This window comes from Cylas formicarius, unplaced genomic scaffold (assembly GCF_029955315.1).
Source record: "Cylas formicarius isolate icCylForm1 unplaced genomic scaffold, icCylForm1.1 PGA_scaffold_8__14_contigs__length_24414737, whole genome shotgun sequence".
In the NCBI taxonomy this organism is placed as follows: Eukaryota; Metazoa; Arthropoda; class Insecta; order Coleoptera; family Brentidae; genus Cylas; species Cylas formicarius.
Window position 1 is genome coordinate 11112832 of NW_026844361.1, and position 24566 is coordinate 11137397.

The window sequence follows — 24566 nt, forward strand, 5'->3', positions numbered from 1 at the left end:
TAATAATTTATTTTAACGTTACTTTTGATAAGAACTATTTTTAAATAACAAAATTCTATGTGAATGAGTTTTTTTATAATTAAACAAACATAAAAAGGTTTTAGATAAACACACAAAAGTTACGACAACAAAGTGGTGTGTTCTGATTTCACTGATGGGAGTTTTTAAATCACAACAATCGGACATTTTACGGGAGGAGTATTATATACGTATGTTCTCGAATCCCCACACACAGAAAATGCGACCGCACGAAACCGCCTTTCACATGCGCGGCAGTGAAACATCTAATCCGCATTTCAGTTATATCCATATATTTTCAAGGGGCTCTCTCCTTTAATGGGAAAAGAATTCGAATTTTTAACTTCCCAGGTTCATTGGACACGAACCCTCTCGAGTTTCATTAAAAAATGTGATACGTAGAGCCGTATTATGTATTGCAGAAACGGAGGACTTCGTATCCACCCCAAACAACTCTAAAAGAGGATTTATAAGCACAAATGACTTCATTAAAAGCACAAAAGAATGTATTTAGACAGACGAATCGAAATATCTTTTGTAATGTTATAAAAAACCGTTATCACAGTTTTTTTCATAAACGGAAGAAGATTTATAAAAGAATATAAATGCATTTTTTCGTAAACTGTAAATAAGAAACCGGCAATACTTGACGCAAGAATTAATACGAGGTTATATACCTAGTAAAAACAGAGAGAGTGCTAGCTCCTGAAAAAAAATATCTGGCAGTTTGTAAGGTGTGTTAATTGGGCGCTAAATGTTGAAAATAGCAAAATTCGCGTTTTCTTTTACCTGACGATGAAATATTAAACCCCTTTTTTTGCTATAATTTTGTTTTTACTAAAAGCTGTTCTCTATTAAACTATCATCAAAATTTATTTTTAATATAATAACAAACATTTCCAGATGTTGAAAATGCGCATTTTGCATTGGAATCTGATGCAAATGCAATTCTCTATTAATTATGCTAAATGCGGTTAACGCCAATTTCATTTGTTTTAAAAGTTACGTAGTGCACCCGCAGAAGAATTAAATTCAAAAAGAACGGATTAAAGATGTATTTTCCCTTCTTCCTAGGCTAAACAAATAGGCACCATAAATCATAAAATCTCCTTTTTCGTTGATAATTTGAAATCACTCGTCAATCTTTGAAAATAATATTTGAGCAATCAATTAATAATTATTATGTAAAATCTTTACACTATGGGTACATTCGCAGCACAGTATAAGAAACCCGTTATATAGTGTATTGCAAGATTTTGCTGCTTTCAGAAATCAAAATTGCTGCTGACAGACCAGCAATTCTACAGTTTTCAGTTTGGATCTCTCATTTTATCAGTCGTATTATGTCAAAATATACTTAGATCGGTACATTTACAATAAAAAAAACGAATTGCGTGTGCGAAGATCGACATTTAGAAAGAAAATGGTCAAATGCGCATAAATTTTTACCAATGCCATATTTTTTTTAACTTTTTTCGCAAATTTTCAATCCAGACATTAAGGAACTGATCTCAATATATTCCCCTTAAAAATAATATTGATTATAATATATCGTTGTCAATTTCATTCAATTGAAACAGTATATTTATGACCAACATTTTGTACATTCACAGATAGTTGTTTGCACACAACTTTAAACTTTAAAACGCAAACTAACTTTACAATACAATTGTTAAGACATATGTAGGTATAAATTGTTCAAGCAGCGAATTGAATTCTGCACAAGATCGAACTTGGTTTTTGATGATGTTTTGTTGGATATTTTCAGACCAGGCTGAGCCGACGATATAGAATAAAATCGGGAGTGCCTACTTTGGTGCTCTTGGACAAAGAGGGCGCTACCGTCAGCGTGTCGGCACAGGAAAAACTTCTAGAAGATCCCAACGGTACCAACTTTCCTTGGAGGCCTCGGCCCGTGGACGAAGTGAGTAGACATTCAATGGCGGCTCTATGACTTAGCTATTGAGTTATTATCGGTTGCAGGTACTGAAAGAGGTAGTACTGCAACCTGGAGGTCGATATTTTGAAGACCACCAGAATATACAGAACGAGTTGAGGTACAGGGATTTGTCGGATGGAGTGAGGGGCTTCTATTTTTCTGCTCACTGGGTAAAAACTCGATCAAATTCAAATACTGAATATCTATGAAAAAGTAATTTCAGTGTCCGCCGTGTAGAGCTTTTACCCCACAGCTGGCCGATGCGTACAAAATCGTAAGGAAACGAGAACCCCATTTTGAAATCATCTTCGTCTCGAGTGACAGGTAAGTTAGGTTTTGGCTTTAAGAGTAACTAACTTTGATTTTATGTTTACGAATAATTGGGGGTTTTGTGTATCAAGTGGGGAGTCTTTTTTTTTCTGTCTTTGTTTTATGTACACTGTGTCTCATTTTATGACGTTTAGTTTTTTTTTAATAAGTTTTTTGTTTATAATTTAACACCCTATATCTTATAGGCCAAAGCTTCTCAAAAATGTATAACATTATTCGTATAAATGACTTCACAAAAATGTTTTTTTTTAATTTTCATGAAGCTATTTGCAGTAGGCCTTGGAAAAAGGATTTATTTTAATTGGATACGTACTAATGGGCCTAATAGGTGGCCTGAGGGGTCCCCCGATTTAAAAGTGTTAAAAAAATTTTGTGGCCACATTTAAAAAGTAAAATAAATATCAATCGCCAAAATAATATCGGAGAGCTCCGGGTAGCCATTAAAGAAGCTTTTGAAAGTTTGCGAATACAATCCGAAAGCTTTGGGAATGATTGAAACTGTGTGTGTGTTTTGCGTTAGAGAAAATGGTCTAGATTTTGAAAATAATTATGTTCAGATTTGCAAAAAATGTTAATATTTTTTAATTTTTATGTTCCTTATCCTTATTATTTTTTCGGTTTACATTTTTTAATAATATATAGGTCGTAAAGCTATGTGAAATGTTACAAATAAAATGTTAATATTAAACTAAGTTGACTTCATGCAAATTATAAAAGTTATTGTGTAAGTATTGTCAGGAATAAATAACGTAACTATTTTAGATATTAACAAGGCTCTATTTACACTAACAACGAACATACCCCTCAATCGTAACCTAAATGGACACAGTGTACATATTTTAATAGACCTAATTATTTGAAACGTAACGGAAACATTTGGATAAAAGGCTACCCCTATGGTATTCCAGTATTGATGTAACATAAAATTAATTGTTGTTAGGCAAATAGCAATGATCTTTCTATCAGGATTTTTTTATGTAAAGAGATCGTATTCAAGCTTTGGAAATTAGTACCTTGCTTCCTGAAGACATTTTTGTTGCTGTTCGTAGATCTTAGCCAAATTAAAATACCTTTTCCTTGTTTTATTTTGTCTATAAATGTTACCTACAGGTTTCGATTCTTTTCAGTTGTATTTCTTCTTTAAATTTCTTGGTCATAAATCTCCAATGTTTTTTTTTTCAAATTGGTGGCTCGTTATTTATAATTACAAGTGTGGTACAACAGTACAACCTTTAAAAATCATAATTGATATATCCATTCCAACTACCTAGGCAGCGGATTAGTTTTGGTTAGTGAAAATTGAAATGTTTCTAAAAAAAACGCATCTGCTGCAAAAGCAACAATAATGACTTTGACGAATGAAAGTGAAATAAAACTGCACCCCTTTACACCGGGGTTTAAAAGTTAAGTAAAAAAAATACTTCGCTGTCTTTAACCTGGATATTATTAACGCAATACTCACTTTTTTTCAAAGAAACTTCCGCAGGCTGCGGATCCTTTTGGATTTCTTCAGGAAGACTGTACCTCATCAAAATCTAGAATATCAATCAATCAATAACAAAATTAACATTCCCTCTGAAAATGAAAGAACATCTTCTATTAAATTTTTTCAATATTTTCAAAAATAACCTCATTATAATTTAATATTTTTTATTAAAAAAAAAAACAGTTTTCGTAAATTGATGTATTTATTATTTTTGACCCACAAACTACACCCAGGATCAAAATTTGCCAAAATTTTAGTGGAAAAGCTGTAATTTCGGCCGATTTAGAACCATTAATGGCGACGTGTTGGTCAGGCCGTTTGGTCGTGGTTTAATAACAGGCTTATTCTGAAATTGAATACTCACAGGGATTTTCTCCTAATGATATTACGAAAAGGCGAAAGTCATCGCCCTATGTAAATTTCGCACTTGAATACAAACAAGAGGTGTTATATATCCCGTAATTAAATTAGGGTAGGGTGTTTTGCTTGGTCATTTACCCTCGGTTTTGCGGAGGGGAACGTGCGGGACAGTTCAACCCTCGTCGGTGTTTCGCGTACGTGCCGAAGCGGTTAGAAATAAATATTTTTCGGAGAAAAAACCTGCAAGATCCTTTTATAATAGTTATAACACTTTCTGTGTTTTTCCGCGTTTTTTAATCCGTCAAGTATTTATTTTTGCGCGAATACGTGAAAAAAATTAATAAATGTCAAATTTTTACCAGTCGATGATTTTTAAACGAAACACTCTGCATATGATTTTATGCTCTTGAAAACCTTTTATCTTTTTGTTGGTCCATATATTAGGCAAGCCGTAACATCTAGAGTCGGTAGTGTATCAACACGGGAGTTGGTATAAAAAGAAAACGAGAACGTTTTCAATTATTTTTCACTTTCAAGTCACTTCAGTTTCACCGGAGATGACTCCAATTTCAAAATTTTACACTCTGTATTTTATTTTTTTTATCAATATCTAATTATATTTATTATATCTTACTTTTCAATCAGAATGGGACATTTTTTAGGCCTACTTAGTTTTTTCGGAGTCACTTTTAATTTGCTCTGTTTAAGTAAATGATTATAAAAAATAAAATAAATAAATGATGATTCTTGCGTCCAATTTTTCGTATACTTTCCGAAAAGAGGATTTTTACCGAATATTAATACTTATATTTATGCCATACTAATATACATATAAAAATTACCAAGTAAAATACTGAATAATCTGAATCATAATATTCCCCAATCTGAGCCAGAATCATCTCAGATATCCAAAATGTAAAAATATAGAGAAAATCGCCCTAACGATAGGTTTTTGATAGAAAAATCACCACCAAATAGTGAAGCTATTTAAAGAACAAATTTAGAAGAATCTCACTCTAGATGAAACCATTTATATCAAATATCTAAGAATTACCGATATTTTCTTATAAAAACCAGAATTGAAGACTAAAATGCATTTTTTGTTCAACGCCTTGAAAATTAATGAAAATTTTCAATCTTCCCTAGTGGCTAACTGTTATATTTTAAGACTATTATTTATTTTTTACCCAAATCTGGAACTCATATATTTCCAAACATGGTCAAAGAAGTATATATATTTGAAAAATTAAATAAAAAAAAAACATGATAATGGAACAAGATTCAGTGTTTTTCATTTTAAAAAATACAATCTGTGAAAATTTTATGTTTACAAGTGCTATTATTATATTATATTCGTCCAATAAGTTTTAGTTACAGTTTACACAGTTTACACAGTTACGTAGGGGCTAACAATATCGGAAGAAACCTTGGGGAAATTCCTACAGTCAAGAACTCTGCTCTGCAAAATGTTCAGAAATACGTTGGAATTTCTCTGAAACTCCTTATCATTGTACAGTAAGTCTCATTTTTGATGGTTTAATGGCGTATCTCTTATTAACAATGCTGCGCGTATTGGGGCTTTTGGTTACTTTTACATGGAATGAAATATGGCACAAACAGAATTGTTATAGCCATCTTGGATTTTTAGATACATGGTGAATTTGGAAAAGTTGAACTTTTTGAAACTGATTTGAAGAGGCTTTTTTATGTAGGATCCAGTGGCGTAGTTAGTTTTCTTCTGAAGACCACAAATTTTGATATAAAATTAAACTCGTGTTTTTTTTTTATGGAACGTCTCCTAATAATTTTATTACGCTTATTGCTGTTTATTAGGCATAATTTCTTTTTTCTTAATATACCTTACTGGTCAAACAACCATGATATTTCGTAATTATTATATATAGGATGTTCTTTTAAAAAAATAAATAGAAGAAAACTTACTGCTCCACTGAATGCTCATAAGTAAGAAATCTATCGGGACTAGTTTCAGCGCGCTACAAAGGATGTCCAAAATACTTAAATTTTCCAAAATTACTCTGTATAATGATGAGGAATTTCAGAGGAATTCCGAGGTGTCTCAAAACATTTTCGGTTACTTCGAGGAATTTCAGGGTATTACAGGAGATTTTCTGGAAATTTCGAGCATATGAGGGTATTGTTGCGGAATTTCTAAAAATTTTGGGAAAGTGCGGTGAATAAATTACTCGAAAAGCAAAAACTAACCAAAATTTTCGCGGCCCAATCACCATTTTAGTATACAGCCTCGTATTTTAAATATCATTTATCACGCTAGATTTATTAATACTATATTAATTATTAATTAATATATTAAACCACCTAAAATGGGCCACATTGTACACGACTTTACCCTCGGTGCCGCGTTTGTTGGCAAGGACGTATGGTATCTTGAAATGTATTCTGCTGAGTGGCGTATTGCTTTGACTTTGAGTCGTCAACCTCACGAGACGCAATCATTTTGCTTTCCGCGTTTTTTCATTAAAAATAAAATCGCTTTCCCCCGAACCCCGCGTATTTTAATTAAGCCGCATCACCTTAAGTCTAACGATATTGAGGCTCCAGAATACACGCGCTCCGTGTGCATATTCCAAACAGGAGCAATCTGATTATTCCCGAACCCTTGGGGCGTGCCTCTTCAAAACCCCCGTTGCCGTGGCGACGGTCGCTTAATGTCCCATTACTTCCCCCCTAGGCGAGCGATGCTGGCGTTCACTATTATAATATTTTAAAACAATAATTTTTCAAAAAAAAAAAACAGAAAAATACTCCGGGCTTCGGACGTCGCCCTGATGCGATAGAAAAAAAATGCTTCGCCGATGAGTGCTTTTCAACGGGAAATTTTGTGCGAGCGTCCGACAATCGTGGGTAACATCTGGCAGGGCGAAAAGGGCGCGACGCCATGGGGTGGGCGAAAAAGCGTCGAAATAAACCGGGAACATTTTATCTTCGCCGTAACGTAAATCGGAATTGCGTCAGGTCGATCTGCTGAGGGAATCGAACGGGAAAGCCACTTAAAGACGATGAAATTTTCAAATCAAATTCCCAACCGCTGGGAGGTCCATTTTCAGGATTCTAGTTGCGATGCATAACTACACCGTGACTTAGAAATTATAACGCCCAGTATTTGAGTATATGGTAAATATATTTTATTAATATTTCGGAAAGTAGTTGAGATAAATACGAATAAGTTGGTTGAAAAGGATGCTTCAAAATTCAATAGCTGCGCCTCCACGAAGTTTTAACCTGCTGCGACGTGTATTGGTATGGTCTGTTCATAGATATAAGAAAGTGACCAATTGCTTTTGAATAGGATTATCCAAGGGTGGTCATTAACGTACAATGCAACAAGATTATTACCTAAAATTTCGGAATTTTAATTCAGGTAAAATTGTGGTCCGTAATAGAAAATATTTTTATACCTACCTGTGTTTAATATTCTTTGGTTTGGTATACTACTTAGTTTAAGCTTATTAGTAATCATTTTTATTTCGTGTGTAATACAGCGTGTGTTGAATCGTGTGCGAATTATGCAAAATATGTGTGTGGTGTATCTCAAAAGATGCACCCACCCAAATGTAAAACACACTATTCAAATGAGACTAAGGAAGTTATAAACAATGTTTATTTGACTCTCGTTGAACGTGGTGTCAGCAAGCAAGCATCTTTAGAAGAAACGGCCACATTGACGAGAATTCCAAAATCAACTGTATGGAAAATTGTGAATAATCCCATTTCAGTGAGGAAAAAAAGAAGCGATGCTGACATTTGCTCGAGTGTAGATGAAAGTGATCAAGATATAATACGGCTTAAAATTTACCAGTTATACGAGGAACAATGCGTGCCTACATTAGATATCTTAATTAGGAGGCTTGAAAAATATGAAACCGGTGTTAAATTTGATTTGAAAAATTGATTATGGAAGTGTATTCAACACATGGGTTTTAGATTTTAAAAAATTGACAAAAGGCAAGTTTTAATGGAATCTTTTAGAATTGGGAAATGGCGACTGGAATATCTAGAAAAAATTGGGATTTACAGAGAATAACAAAGGCCAATTATTTACTTGGATGAAACCTGGTTCGACACATGATACCGATAGTAATACTGATATATTATGTGAATAATTTTAAGTAATTTAAGTAGGTAATAAAAATAATTTGTAATTTTATTTTAGATTTAAACATAAATACATACATAAATAAATATTGTTTAGTATCTTTCCTAACAAAACCCCAAATAATTAAATTCTAAGCAAAGTACGGACCTGTTCGGCCATATTTCATTCTTACAGCTTGCCCGGGTCTCTCCTTAATTCGTATCAGTTAGTCGCTTTCTTATATCTATGAACAGACTTTACGTATCGGATGGTGGATATAGTCGGTACCAAAACGCATTTACCTGCCAGTGTTCTACCTTTGTACGCCTTGGTGTCGTACACTCGACAGAGACAACACCAATTACCGGATAATTACACTAGTTTCCATTACAAAACAGAGTCCCATTTTTACATAAAATCAGCAAAAACTGCTGCCGAAACTCCAAAGGCCGTCTTTAATTATTATGGACATTATCATTCTAGATTTAGTAAATGTGTACCAAACGCATCGACAAAAAAAAGAAATTATAGGCTGCGCAGTAAGCGGATTAATTACCCAGAAAATGGCCTAAAAATGTGAGTTATTAAACATTGTAAAAAATTACACAACAAACTTGTCGCATGCTACAGACGAAATAATTGCTGCAAAAGTTTCAAGATTGCCTCCTTATAGAATTGGTGTGGGCTTAGTGCAAAATATAAAAAATAAAAAAATATTATGGGTGAGCCAAGACACGATGACACTGCGCTAGTATATATTTGGAAGGCAGCTCTCCAGACAGTTAACAAAGAATATTGGATCAGTGTATAACACGCACAGAAAATATAGTAAAAGAATACTGGGAAAAAGACACTTGATATAACGGTACCACCACGATTATTAAAGTAGACTAAGGATAATTTTCTGGTAGTAGTAGTTGCAAATTAGGCCTGGAGAATGACGATGTTTCATCGTAAATACAAACTAAATAAGTTTTACTTGTATATATACTCTAGGCAAATTGTATTTTATACGGTATGATTTTTTTAATTTTCCGAATTTTATATTGTTTTAATTTTTATTGCATTGACAAAGTTTTCGGGCAATAGTCAATATGGGCGAACTAATTAAATTAATAAATGCCCAGTGCAACTGATTCTGTCTCTCTTACTCCCAACTAATATAATCGTAATCGTTAGTGACTGCTGTTTTGCATTGATTAAATAGACATTCATGGCGAAACAACATCTATTGAAGTATAAGTGGAAGCAAGATGAACAATCTATTTTATTCTGTCTGGCATTTTATTGCCGACTATGCCATCACAAATCGTACCGACTATATGTGCCAATGGTAGATTCTTCCAGTATATTCATACCTCCTTCGCCGTGTTCCTTACAATACTACCCACTATACTACCTGGAAATCTAGCCTTGTTAGGGATAAAAGTTTAATAGAAAAATGTATTGGAGTATTGTATTGTAGTCGGTTGAGATATTTTAAAATATAGTAGTTACAGGATATCCCGAATTCACTGTAGCGGTTTTAACTTTAAATATTTAACCGAGACATCTTATATTTTTGTTCATTTCTCAATTATTTTTCAAACTATAATCGAATTTGGCAGCTACAGTAATTTCGGGACGCCACATGTGCATGAAATTGCTATATTCTAAAACATCGCAACATAGCAATACAAAACTTTTGTATTAAAGTTTTTCTCTATCTGTACTAGATTTCGAGAGGATATAGGGGGTAGTTTTATGTAGTACAAGATATAGCAACCCGACTCGGTGTTCTACTTATCATTGCTGGTCGGAGGAAGTGTCTAGTAATTGCAGCGACATGTGGTCTGGCAAAGTCTTGCTGAAAAGTTGAATCTTGCAGTTGCTGGCAGTAGAGCAACGCGACAGGTGGTAATACGGTATTAACGTAGAATCGTAGATCACATTTTTGTCCAGAAAACTAGAAATGACCAGCTTCCATTATTACGTTACCTTGAACCATAACGCCACTATTAAACGAAGTGTCATACTCGATCTAAAATTGAAGTTAATAGCTTTATCGACGACTTCAGCGGACTTCTTGTAAGACCATAATGATATATCTCCATGGATATCGGCCCGTAATTAAGATAGCGCTGATTATATTGAAAAGGCCTCTAACGGCACTAGTTGTATACGATCTGCGGTTCTTTTTAAACGCCTAATGCTCCTAGCGACAGTATCCAGTTGCCCAACATCGCATTACTGATGTAGCATATAGCATTTAATTGATGCTACGTGACCCGTCTTTCAAGTCCCTAAAGGCAACTTAACTGAAACTAAGCAATATCTTTAAAAAATAAAATCTATTTATTTTATTATGAAACTAAAAAAGAAACATGTTATTTCGATTTTAGATCAGATTGTACGTCACCAGTAAAGTGACTATATTTTTACCACGAAAACATCGACGAAAATTCAGAAAAAGTTTACTTAGTAAATGACTTTAAAACTGTTATCAAATTAAGCAAAAATACATACACAAATACATATGCTTTCAAATGAATCTGATAAATCAAATGAATCTAACTTAATTACGCTTAAGAGTAAGAAGGAACTCAAGGAAAATAAAAAATATATAACAAGACAACCATCTATATAACAAGACAATAAAAAAACAAGTACATCAACAAGTCAATCTTTTGTCAAAATTTTGATTTTAAACTAGTATCGTATAAATATATTCTGAAACGTTTTAGGCGCCAAATTTAATTTATCAATAAACTTGGTAAAAGATCTTGCTATTTTGTAAGAGAATAACCTGTAAAAATAATATTTTTAAACAATATTCATAATATTTCGAGTGAGAAAATGCTTCATATTGAATTTTGTACATAGTCTCGAAAACAAGGCTGTCCACGGCGTATCGGAAGGATCAAACTTGAGTCCAGACTATATAAATATTTTACTTCCACAAAAACAAGAAGCTTCAAGGACATGGAAATAACATTCTATGTTGATGCAATTCAATATCACAGAAAAACGTTCATAAATGAAGAAATCCGCTTACGAAGGTATGTTTTATATTTTTCCTGTCTTTATGTGAAATTCTTTTGCGTCAAGAAGTGGGTGCTGGTTCCGTACTATCAATTTTTACTGAAGATAATCCTTTTAGAGCTTGAAATATGGATTATTTTTGTTATAAAATATATTATAATATTTTATATGCTGTGTATACTTATTATTATTATTATTATTATTATTATCAATTTCCATTCAAGTGCAATTTCTCATAAACAAATATCCCTTTTTCCAGAGATAATACTGAATCCAAAAGCAAAAATCAATAGCACACATTTTTTATTTGTAATAAATTAATAAATAGATTTGGGCCTCTTTCGAATATTTTTTCTGCTTTTCCAGCACTGGAATCAACCTTAATTATTAAGTGCAATCGAGCATATAAAGAATAGGCAAATTATTTTCTTATATTTTACTTGCAGCGTTAATAGTTTACTCAGTTCCCCGTGGATAAATTAATTTCACTTTTGATCGAGCTCCTGCGGAAAAATTTACGATCGGTCGTGGTAGCTGATAAGGAACCCTAACGGCTTTGCCGTAATAAACTCTATAATTTATGGCGTATAAAAATTACGAACGTCTTAAACTAGCCGGTTTATTTTTCAACTCCGCTTCGAAAGCATTTGGGGCCTGTTTATCATCAGTCGTTTATCGCTAGGTTAACCCTGATGGGCCAAAGGTGCACGTAAGATGTAACTGAGAGTTCAGACCCAGAGCGTTCAACTTTATCACTGAGTTAATTGATTTGTAGTATTGGAGTTGCTTCGTTTCAACACTGCATAATATGCGTCATACTGAAACATTTTACCTTCCTACTACACTGTTTATAAAACACATCTCTAAAGAAATTTAGCAAGGTACGAAACCATTGCATGCAACTTACTTAATTATTGCCAGCAAAGGTGGAGTCACAAAAGACTCACCTGCTGGGGAATGACAGCATTGGTTCACAGAAAAGCATGTTGGGATTGGTATCTATAAGGAAGATCGGTCTACGCATTGGAAAACCAATATGCCACGAGGGAAACGACAAAGCTAATCTTTCAGCAAAAAAGAGAGCCCAAACATCATCGCTAGACGAAGTTCGGATACTCAGATTACTGGAAGACTGAAATAGAAGGGTTCCAAACCATTTTGGTTTTCATTGGAGTAAAATCCTTATACCAACGTGTTATTTGAATAAAATCCAGTTCGAATAAATATCCCTTTAAGATGTTAATAAAACTTTTTTTTTTTGTTTAAAAAGTCTGCTTGGGTAGCGTCTTTCGTAGATATAATTTCACTGTCACACCCATCAAAAACAGTAAAATACTAACGTGAATAAGAATGCACTGCAAAGTTATAGTATATTATGCAACAATTGCGGTAAACGGCATTTGACTCACGAGTTTTTAATAAACGAGTGAGTTAAAAAGTTTTCCGAACATGTTGCATACTATACTTTTTCTACGACCGTTAGTTTTTCGCAAAACAACTTGAATTCATTCACTGTCATGACCGTCAGAATTGACAAACGTCAAAATTCAAAGCGTGGGAAATATCTCCGAAAACATCCGATTGCTTCCAAATCCGTGCGGTAAAATCCCGGAAATGTCCGACATGGCTCGAATTAGGTATTTTACAGACGGGAGTAAAAAAAAATATTTCCTTGTTCATAATTGCGGTGAAATCTATTTTTAGTTTTTTGTCATAGGTAGGTTAAAATATACTAAATAACATTCGAGTCCCAAAGTCTCCTAATCCCGCAACCCTAAGAAGTCTAGACCGCCATCTTTTTTTGTAAATAACTCATTAACGGTTATTTTTTTTAAATGTTAAAATGCTTTATTGTAGATTATTAAAAAGCAGTCATATTTGTCTTTTATTTGTTAAAACAATCCTATAAATAAAACTTTGTTATTTTTTTAAACAACGGTTTTAAATGTTTTAAAATACAAAACCGACCTACAAAAAATAATTCATTCTTACAAGAGATAGAGAAATGGAAAATGTGATAACAACTAAGCTTAAAAAACAAATAAGCGTAATATAATTTTAACATCATTAAGTGCTTTTAAAAAACATCTCAAAAAATTTGTTCTATCTGCAAGCCTCGAAGCAATAAACATATAAACATAATAAATAATAATAAATATAAATACATAAAGAACAACAAGTAAACGAAATATGACAAAATATACATGTACAAGAATAAATAACAAAAAATGGGCGAGAATATCGAAAATAAAAAGACTAATATTTATGTGTAAGATGTTCTTGTTTTCAATATCAAATTTAAATATTTGTATTCAAAATATTGTGTAGGTTAGACTTTGTATTTTATATAAATTATCCTTGAACATTTATTTATGATATATAACCCCGTGCAACTTAATGATTTTAGGGACAATTTTCATTTATTTATTTTGCGGATATAGAAAATGTGATCTATTATTTTTAATTTAAATTTGTCGTTGTCTATAGAATAACCATATTATATTTGATGGAAAATTGTACCTTCTTATAAGTTATTTCTTTTTTCGTGTAAAAACGTGTACGCTGATCCCTGCCTAGTAGTCATTGGGAGATGGAGTTGCGCTGTTAGCGAACGCTGTTTTGTCGATCAAGCGTAATAAGCGAGCTCATGCCCCGTCGCAAATTAAACTTCCTGCCGTTTTCCCGGCTGCTTCGACTATAAACTTCCCCGCGAAATTCGGGATAAGTGCCGTAATTTCCTCGAAATCCGCCCCGCTGGAAAACGATTGCCGCGAGGCTGACGCGCACGGTCCGAAATGCTTTACTTTTTGCCCTGTGCCATTTTGTAAATTGATTCCCGCTTACGACATCATATTTTTGTTTCAAATTTACGTCTTGATATACGATTAACCTAGTAGAATTAAAATTTATTTTGCAGTTATCGCCGTTTCGAAAACTAATTTTCCGATGAATTATTTGTTTAAAACAAAAAATTAACAATGACTTTAAAAATTAATTTAAGCAATTTAAAATCGATGTTTAATAATTTTATTTTTTTAATTTCTCGAATAAACCTTGTCCTATGACTTCTGGATCGTTTCAAATAAACAATTAAAGAAAACCTAAAAAGTTATTAATTATTATTAAATTACTTGAAATTTTCTGGGCGTATTTTATGTCCTAAAGCGCTTTTTTTGTTGGGGTATAAAGTTTGCTAGATATTTTTCTGCTATAGTTTATTGCCAATATTTCTCTAGAATATATTACAAGAAACAGTTTCTTAAACCACACATATACCAAAGTATACAATATAATCCCACCGAGTTATATCAAGAACAAATCAAAAAGCCAATTACATATGCATCATGTAATTCACCACTTTTTAATGACGGAAAAATATCAACTAATAATTTTGAATCCTCAACCTCCAAAGTTAAATTAATGAAATTACACGAACAGGATATGCTAATTAGGTCTGTAGTTTCTTTTGTAAGAACACAATCAGTTAAACTTTGAACAAGATTAATAACGATTTTGGAATATCATATCATATCAAAATAAGACTTGTAAGATAATTTAATAGTTTGCTTAAACCAAAATTATTTTCAATTTAATGGTCAGTTTTATATTGCTAAAGAAGGATTAATTATGCGAAATCCACGTCGTCTGCTACTTGCAGACATTTTCATGGACAATTTAGAAAATATCCTACATTATCTGAGTAAAAGTTTTCTTTGGTGGTAGAGATGCGTAGAGATGTTTTTGCTTATTTCAATGGAACTGAAACATAATTACGGTCTTGTTTGAATCATATTAACTCTATACATAACTGTATAAAATTTAAGATAGAGACGGAACTAAATAACTCTTTAAACTTCCTGAACTAAATTATAGAACAAATTAGATTTTTCCATTTACCATAAACCCTCACTGATACAGCCTTTTATTCTTTTAACCACAGACTGCTTACTGTACCACAGAAAATTTGTGAAAGAATTAAATATTATTAAACGAATAGCTTTTAACAATGGTTGATGGATAGAAATGTAACTTAAATACAGTGTCAAATAACTATGAACTCTATGCATCACATATTAAACACCGAAACTAAAATTTACAAAACAATAAAATACATAGGAGAACCTAGGGAGAAAGTTTCGAAACATCTATCTAAATTTGGCCTCAATATTGCTTTTAACACTTGTTGAAATGTGGATCAAAATTTATATCGGACAAACATGTAAATCATTGAAGAAACGCATTTATAAAGAAAGAAAGAAAAGAAAGTTCGGATTCTAATCATACCATTCATTTAAATACAGAAATGTACAAGTTTGACGATAATTTTGAGGTTTTACATAATGATTCAAAAAGCAAAAAATAAGATATTCGAATCTATTACCTAATGAGAACTTGGATTTAAGTGGGTCTCCCTTGTTAAATGTAAATTTTGCTGAGTAACGTGTGACGTTACCGTCAGAACTGACAAACGTCAAAATACCATTCGTTGCTAAAATTTACCGCAAACATTCGATCGTTATTCAGCCACTGATCTTAAGCTTTGCTTAAGATCAGTGGCTGTTCGTATGTGTTTAGTTCCACAGAAAATGTTTATAAATTTATACAACTATTCACTCAATTAGCATAAATAACATAATTTACAACACAGAATTTTAGAGCTGCGTTCTCTCTGTATCAAATGAAGTCGCGATTTGTGAAACGTCACAGCTTTCGCGAGAGTCAACCTTCTGTTTGTGCCCGTGTTGGATTTTGAACTCCACAACGTCATTTGTAAAAAACGAGATTTTAAATCTGGCAATTTTTTTTCATAGTTGTGTCATAAGTTCCTGTAAGTTAGATTTAAAAAAATGGTTCGTTTGAAAGGCTAAACGGTAAAAAGTTATAAATTTGTAAAAAACAGCAATTATATTTAAATTATTCCCATTGACAACTCTTTTCTAAATGGGTATTGAATATTTGATGGGACAACTTTTATTTTGTATTGTCAAATGGGAATATCAGCTATTCTGTCATATTATAACGTACGACAGGTGCAAGTTGCTTTTCCTAATTCCTAATATTCATTGGTAAATAAATTATCAATAACATTCAGAAATACATTAAGTAAGTATTATGAATGTTTTGCGGGGAAATATAATTTTCGGAAATCCGATGCGAAATAAGTTGGAACTTCGTGGAAGAGCTTCTCGGTAGTTTTAAAACGCAAAACATCTGGGCGGTATTAAAGCTAAATGTAATTCATTGATACATTTTTATTAAAAAAAGTGTTTTACAAAACCAGAGTTCGTTAATGTGATTAATTCTATCACAATCCTATATATTCTATAACCAACATATTCTTCACTGTTGTTCTTTCTTATAAAAATGAATTGTTTTGACTAGCAACATCTTGTCAATAAGTATACGATGAGAACTGGCGCATGCGCCAGTGCCGCAAAATAAATGAATGCACGCTGCGAACGAGTTAAGCGGTTAAACAAAGAACGAAGCAATAAAATCGACTGTAATATCCAAACTCGTCGTGCCCGCTTCCGTGCCGGGTTAAATTCTACATGGTTAATTTAGGGGTTAATTTCACCCTCGCGTTCGGGCGCGGGGAGTGAGTTTGACGTAATCCGAAACACGGGACAAAACAAACACACTCGGCATCGGCGTCACGACGACATTTAACGTAGAGCACAAATAACCTTAGATTACGATCCCGTGGGTACGAACTGTTCGTAATGTATACGATTATTGTTTGATTTTTGAAAAATTAAAACAAAAAAATTAATTCATATTCTACTTTACGAAATAAGCGAAAGAACAGTTTTGAGCTCTAGTAAAGATAAAATCTTTCCCAGCCGTTCCTACTAAAACTTTTAGGAGCCACCTAATGCTAGGTAGCACCTTAATTTAGTTGAAGAGTTTTTCGAACGGTTTACCACAGAATTACTATAATGCGATTTATGGTCCCAATAAGCACTGCGAAGTGCGAATCTATGAGCTTATTTGACTAAAAATAATGACCAGACAAGAATAATAGTGAAATATATGAAGCCAAAATTTATTTGTGTGAGAGATTATAAAATATATGAAATTCTTTATTCTTAGATGATACATTGAAGCTCAGAAGCTTCAGATTCCTTATCTAAGTTCCGACCTGTTTCTTGTAATTTTTATATAAATCCAAAAATATGAGAAATTGTATACTGTGTTTCTGGTTCATTCTCTTGCAACTGTGTGGTTGACAGCAAAATCAAAAATTCCGACTAAGCTGTAAAAATAATGTATTTGCATCCAATAGAATACATTAAAAAAGTAAAATTACTAATTGGTTAAATTGGTTAAATTATTCTTTTTTGGTATTTGAGCCCAGGTCTTAAACATGGAGAGCGAAATGTTGAAACTCTAGAAACATTAGTAGAAGCGTATATTCTTGGATGAGTCTCTCGTTATCTTACTCTGTAAGTTGTCTTGATCCTCACTCTAAAAAAGTGCAAAAAAATTAAATTCTTGGGTTTGCTTTATATTAACCTTAAACCAAAGGGACCATACGAGTCATAAGATAAATATTTAAAATGGCCAAATATGCAAGGTCGATTAAAGCTCCATTTTGGTTTGTCACCAGCATAAAAATACCTGCCTAACACCTAAAAGTTACTTAAATGCGCTTCTGCTCTCTGCTAATATCTTTGTCTATATAGCATTTATTTTTCCTAAAAGTGACAGGGACAGAGCAATATTTCGTCCTTTTCAATGCTCAGAAATAACAGCTTTGGATAAATTCATCTTCAAAATTGACAACCTTAAATTTTACGAATGGTTATGACGTTACAGGAGTATCGACTCGTACAACGCCTACTTGGAGTCAATGCCGTGGCTGTCCGTGCCGTTTCAGCACGCCTCGGTCAGGGCCGAACTGGCCCAGTTGTATGGTATCAGGGGAATCCCTACTCTGCTTCTACTCGACAGCAACGGTCACGTGATAACAATGGACGCTCGCGCGGAACTAGCCGAAGATCCTCTGGCTCAGGTGATTTTCAAGAAATTTTCTGATTGATTTTGTAATACTCTTTGAGTTGCAGAATTTTCCATGGAAACCACGCCCAGTCAACGTTTTGACAGATAGGTTTTTAACGAAACTGCACGATTACCCAGCGATAGCGTTGTTCGTCGGTAAGTTGAGACAAATTTTAGTACGATACTTACCAGCGATAGATGCAAATCCAACTTCTCTCCACCTAATGCAACCCGCGATGTATCGAACAAAAAAGCGGCGACGACACTGCTGTTGGTACTCGACAACAAACAGCAACCGTTCGCCGTTGTTTACGCTCGTAAACATGATTTTTCGTAAAACAGATAAGAGAATATTTGTATATTCGGCGAAACTTGCTTATAGTTTATTAACAGTGTGGTGGAGCGCTATCACCATTTCGTCCGCTACTTCGCTTGATGGGTGTATTTTCAGAAAATACCGTGGAACAAATTCCATGGTCAAACTGAAAACTATGAAATTCACTAATTGTCAGCCTCCCTGTTGAATGCCGCAAGGTCTTATTGGTAGAAAACAAAATCTATGTCTCATATCTCTTTAATCATGTTTCAACGGAGTATTAGATCAGGCGCTTCTATATCATTATTAATATTTTTTGGCCATTGACTAGCAAATAACATTTACTGCTTATCTTAATAATTTAACGAATTGCGTAAATATTCCAACACTGTTTTCTTAAATAACCTTACACTAGGTATCTCCAGTAGTGGATTAAAATGACAGAAACTATCGCAGTTATTATATAACTTTTCCAGGTATAAAATTAAGTGTTATGGTAGTAAATTATTTACAATTTTATATAATGCCCTACTCTATATTTAACCCATTTAACATATTTAACATTAAATCCTAATAGTAGAACCAACCACTTGTTTATTGTACAAGAAACCAATGTTTTTTTTAGTACAAGAAATGAATATAATAATAATAATACTTTTTACAAAACTTCTGGATTCCTCCTGCGTCGGTTTTTGCTGAGTTGAAATTGATGACGTTTCGCCAATCATCCTGTTGGCTTCTTCAGAGCTTGACTGAAATAGTCTCAGGAGGAATCCAGAAGTTTTGTAAAAAGTATTACAGTAGCCTGTGGAAGTTTCTTTGAAAAAAAACAATAATAATAATAATAATAATAACATTTATTTCAGCAATTAGATAATAGATTCAAAAAAATATATATCAAATGCGTAGTGAATTTGAGAAATTTGTGCGTGCATTTGTTCAGTCTAATGCATGTTGATATTCGAATTGAAAACTTATGAACTTATGAAAAGTATTAAATTAAATCGCAACTTATCACCCACTTAATTTTATTCACAGCTAATTTATCACTTTTAGAATGTCATAGTCAACACTAAACAACTAAGAGCCTCTTAATTTTTGTATATTTTCCCTATTTTGCAAATACACTAGAAGGGCGTTATATATTCTAGAGACTGCAAATAGAAGGCTCCTCTGCACTGAAGTAAATTTTACCATCGGTACTGGCATGACCTGATGTGATACAAATCTGGTTTTTACTGAATGTCTAATTGTTTCTTTACGAATTTTGTTGAGACTTAATAGTCTGATGACTGTTCTAATATTTATTTTTTAATGATTTTGTTGATACTTAGTACTTTCGCTTCGGTAAACAATTCTTTAGGATATAGTTTGTTTTTCAATAATATTATTTTCAAAACACGCTTCTGGCTTATTTCTAGCGATTGAAGAGCCATATCCGCTGCAGCACCCCAAAAAAAATATACCATAAGATAAAATTGATGATACTAAAGGTTTATATATCCTAATAAGGGAACTCTTTGACAAACTATGACGTAATATAAAAAATTATCATCAAAAACTAGTTTAGATTATTATAGATGAACCATCGTGAAACTGTGGTAAATTATTGTGCTATATATCTACAATTTAGGGCAATGAGGTACACTTGATGATACTGGGGGAAAATGTGATCTTTTTCTATACAAGTAGTTAAATTCATTCCCAATGTAGCAGCCAAATCTTTTATTTCATGCATATTTATTTTTATTTGTCAAATATTTTTTACCCACTAATTTCCAATTTTTCTTGTACCAGAACTTTCCCAGATAGTAGAAGGTCGTCAAAATGACGTCATTAACTAGTCATTTGACTACTGATGTCATTTAAGTGACATCTTTTTTAAGTCAACTTAAAGTCAGATTTTGGTCATTACTGCCGAAAAATATAACGATTTTTAAATTGCTTCTTTTTTTGAGTGAGGAATTATATAGTTAATGAATATATATGAGCCTTTCTTTTTAAAAAAATAATAATGGAAATATAAGGTACAGAGACTTAAATTTGATTTTCTTTTTTTTTTATGTTGACTCTCCCTGTATAAACAATGCGAACTAACTTCAAGACAAGTATAGACTGTACCATTTTTTTAAATTGTTGGCGTAATAAAATTACAGCTGTCTGAAACGGCGTCAAAAATATAGGGTATTAACCACAAAGCATTTTTGACGAAAAAATGGCCATAACACTCAATATTGACCATAACTTATAAATTGTTTCTTTTAATCTCATCTATAGCATTTAGCATTTTTCTCAAAAACAAATAATAAACGAGTTATATTACTTTGACACGCTATTTCGGCACCCGCTAAATATCTTCTGGTTTACAATAGAAGAATTTGATAATAGTTTAAATTAATCATTAAGTTTAAAGTCGATATCTCAAATTAGTCAAGTAATTTTATGACCGCATTCTGAGGTAATTTTTATGATGTTAATAAGACATCCTTGTTTGGTTGGTTTTTCGGACCACTTATAAATCGAAAATGACTGCACTTGCCCCTGCTTCCTGGGTTATTACGGAATAATATGGAAAAGCTTTAATAAATCTGGCAGAAGGGTAATGTCTAATGAAGCAACCGAGCTAATGCGTCGCACTAAATGATCAATCGCCACATTTAATTCTTCTCCTTTGCCCTTAGACTCGGAGGAAACCGAAGTGCAATTCGCCGAATCAGTATTGCTGCCCGCCGCCAGTAATTACTACAAAGTTAACGACATAAATTTCGCGTCGACGCCGGAAAATCGGCTGTTTTCCAACTGCAACGAAGACGACTACTTTCTTCAATTCTTAATCGGTACCGAGAACGAAACGACTGACATTCTTCGCGATCTGATAGGGTTGGACGACGTGGTGCCGCTTCTGGTAGCGATCGACTTGCCCAGCAGGAGGTACGCTACCATGGAATACGGGATCGAGATAACCACCGATTCCGTCAACGATTTCGTCACGAGATTCCAGAGGAACGATTTAAAATTTAAGGACATAAACGAAGAAGGTGTGGAAAACGCCGAAACCGTGTAATTGTTAAACGTTTCGGCAGTGTGACACTCTACAACTTTTAAACGGTTTGCGGTGAGGTTTTGAAATATTTGAAACATTTTGTATAATTGTCTAAACGAAACAATCTCCTATTTATTATCAATTTATCAATATCAAATATCGAATAAAATAAAGTAAGTAAAGTAAGATACGAGAGCCACTTAAAAAATTTCCCACCTAACAATGATACAAGACATTTTTTTTTATTTACCTACACAGTCTCCTTGTAACTCTCTATGGAATACCCAGCGTTTTTCTCCGCAAAATATTTGTTCACGAAGGTTGCCTCCTGATTTGACCAAAATCTTTGTCCTTTGAACAAAAAGAAGTCGCGTGGGGCTAGATCCGGTGAGTAAGGCGGATGGTCAAGCGGTTCGCACCGCTATTCGTGGATTTTCGTCGTGGCAACCGCTGAGTTGTCTAATTTTTGTCTTCTCAAGTAATGATGTGTAGTATGCTTTCCTAATGGTTTTTCCTTTTTGAAGGTAATCGATTAAGATAACTCCACGAATATCCCAAAAAAACACTTTCACATCACTTTCCCAGCCGAAAAAACAGTTTTTGCTTTTTTCGGAGTCGGTCCCCCCTTGGCGGTTCACTGTTGTGACTGTGTGTATCCAAGTTTCATCATGCAGTAATTAATGGGTTATTGTTGAGCGTTGGAAACGTTTATTCGAACTCGGTTTTGGTTTAATGTAAGTGAACGCGGCGCCCCCAGCGCGAACAGCTTTCTCATGCCTAAATCTTGATTTAAAATGTGACAAACACGTTCTTGGGACATTATAGTAACCTCTGCTATCTCTCTAACTTCAATTCGACACCATTCGATCGACTTTAGCAGCTGCCGAAAATTTCGCTGTGGTAAATGATGGTGCAGAGCCCCCATACATAGAGTCCAACTCAACTTTAATTTGCGTAAGGGTATTGCCTTTCAAAAACAAATATTTTGTAACAACTAAATACTCAATTTTTCCATTTTCATGAAAACACTCACAAGTGAAAACCACCCGTCCAAAATGGCTGAAACTTTGATAAGTAACTATCAAGAGGTGCACAACTACAATCAGTAGCTAGTGTCGTCATCTTCAGGCTGCGGACGGAATCTTTTGAAATGGCCATCGTAACTCTTTTTTTAATGGGTAATCTTACTTACTTTTATAAATCCGTTTGAAAGAAATCTGAGGGGAAGTAAAAAAATTATAACCTGTACATCGAACGCGTAATAAAAGATAGACAGCAAAAAGATATGCGGTACGACTTACACCACACAAAAACACCATACGAATCCTAAACCTCCTTAAAACTTTGTATTTCTAATTGGACAACGATCATTAGTTTCTCCAGGACGACCAACGATTACTAGAAATACTAGCATTCTCTTAATCCTTACTAATTATTTATAGAGCCACCCCTCAATCTTAAAAAATGCAACCATGACTACAGTCTTTTCTTAAAAATTGGTCGTTTAACTACCTAACATTGTACAATATGTCATAATTTCCAATCGAAAAGACTGGCGTGATTTTTTCTTCGTGCGAGTTTATTTTCAAACAAATTTAAAAAGTGCCGGTTTAAAAAAATGTTATTCTCGCTCTGCGTAGGACTTATTTAATAAACTAGATAAGCGGAATTCAATTTAGAAAATTTCCTATCAAAAATATTGATTAAAATTTTCCTCATCAAATAAAAATAAGAAACAAATCAAACATTGCAAATAAAAACAGCTTTCCAAATTTTAAATAGCTACTCGAAGCCGTTTAAAAGTTTTTAATAGATTTTCCTGCGTCAACCGGATAGGTCCTTATTTATAATCCTGTATTCATATTGTATAGAATTATTTTCCAATTTACAGTTCTGAGAATTCACTTTAATGAGTAACGTGTCGATAAGAATTGTATTCATTTCAGCAGTCAATAACATCGCTCTCCATAATGTTCGTGGTGGTATTTGTAAGGGATATAAATTTTTGTAGGCACGATCGCTACTGGTTTCGTCCCAAAATTGCATACACAGCTCTAAAATGTGATTAGAAACACCTTGTTTAAATGACAACTTCACAGCGATCACACAAAAAAATTTGCCCTATGTAGCGAACATCATGGAAGCACAGTATATGGGCCGTTGTTTTTTAGTCAGCTCTGTTTTTGTGATTTTTTAAAACAGAAACAACGCAACACTGTTGGACTATTAACTAACTATTTAATTAACTTTTTTTATATTTCGCATTTTATATTCCAAAAAACGGTAACCAACATAAATAAAGCCTCCCCGCTCACTAAAAACTATAAGGGGACAGATTAAGTGCGCACTGATGTATTGTCATCCTCTGTTAGCTAATGGAATTCACTATAAATAAACTATTTAAAACCAGGCGCCTTTTTACCACTCATTTGGCGCAGATCTATGTGATGCGGTCATTATTTTTATTTGTTTTATATGCTAAAACTGTCTTAAGAGTTTCTTTGCAATTTAACGAAGTGAAGGTTTTAAATTGCAACGCCTCCATGTAGATAGGAAATGAGATCGTTTGCAACGGTATAAATAATTGTAATGTAGCAAGAACATGATGTGATTTTAGCCATAATATTAATATTAGATAAATGCGAATGGTTCTGCCCCAGAAAATGTATGTTCCAACCAATTATCGTTAACCGCGGAAAACTGAGGAATCTTGTATCTGAATGTTTTTTTTACACACCCTATTCTGGAGAAGTTAGGCAGAGTTAACTTTGATGTCATTAATAAAAATTACATTTTTCAAGCTGATTTTTATTTGTTTTGCGTTTGTAGTTTTTAAGTAGGAAAAATACAATTAAAATTCTATACATTTATAAAGAAAGTGATTAAAACCAATAAAAATATCAAATAATACCCAATTTTCATTAAAATAGCACTTTA

General features: G+C 33.3%; 1 protein-coding gene across 3 annotated transcripts in view; it reads left to right on the plus strand.

Moving 5' to 3' along the window:
* The window catches only part of LOC132706657 (nucleoredoxin-like), a 40076-nt gene extending 15676 nt beyond the window's left edge, over positions 1 to 24400 (plus strand). For all 3 annotated transcript variants that reach the window (XM_060678121.1, XM_060678122.1, XM_060678124.1), the window contains exons 3-8: positions 1787 to 1942; positions 2002 to 2127; positions 2181 to 2281; positions 18088 to 18283; positions 18336 to 18426; positions 21268 to 24400. In XM_060678121.1, coding sequence (XP_060534104.1) covers positions 1787 to 1942; positions 2002 to 2127; positions 2181 to 2281; positions 18088 to 18283; positions 18336 to 18426; positions 21268 to 21650 — 1053 coding nt within the window. In that variant the 3' untranslated portion in view covers positions 21651 to 24400. The remainder of the gene's footprint in view (positions 1 to 1786; positions 1943 to 2001; positions 2128 to 2180; positions 2282 to 18087; positions 18284 to 18335; positions 18427 to 21267) is intronic.
* Positions 24401 to 24566: the final 166 nt, after the last annotated feature.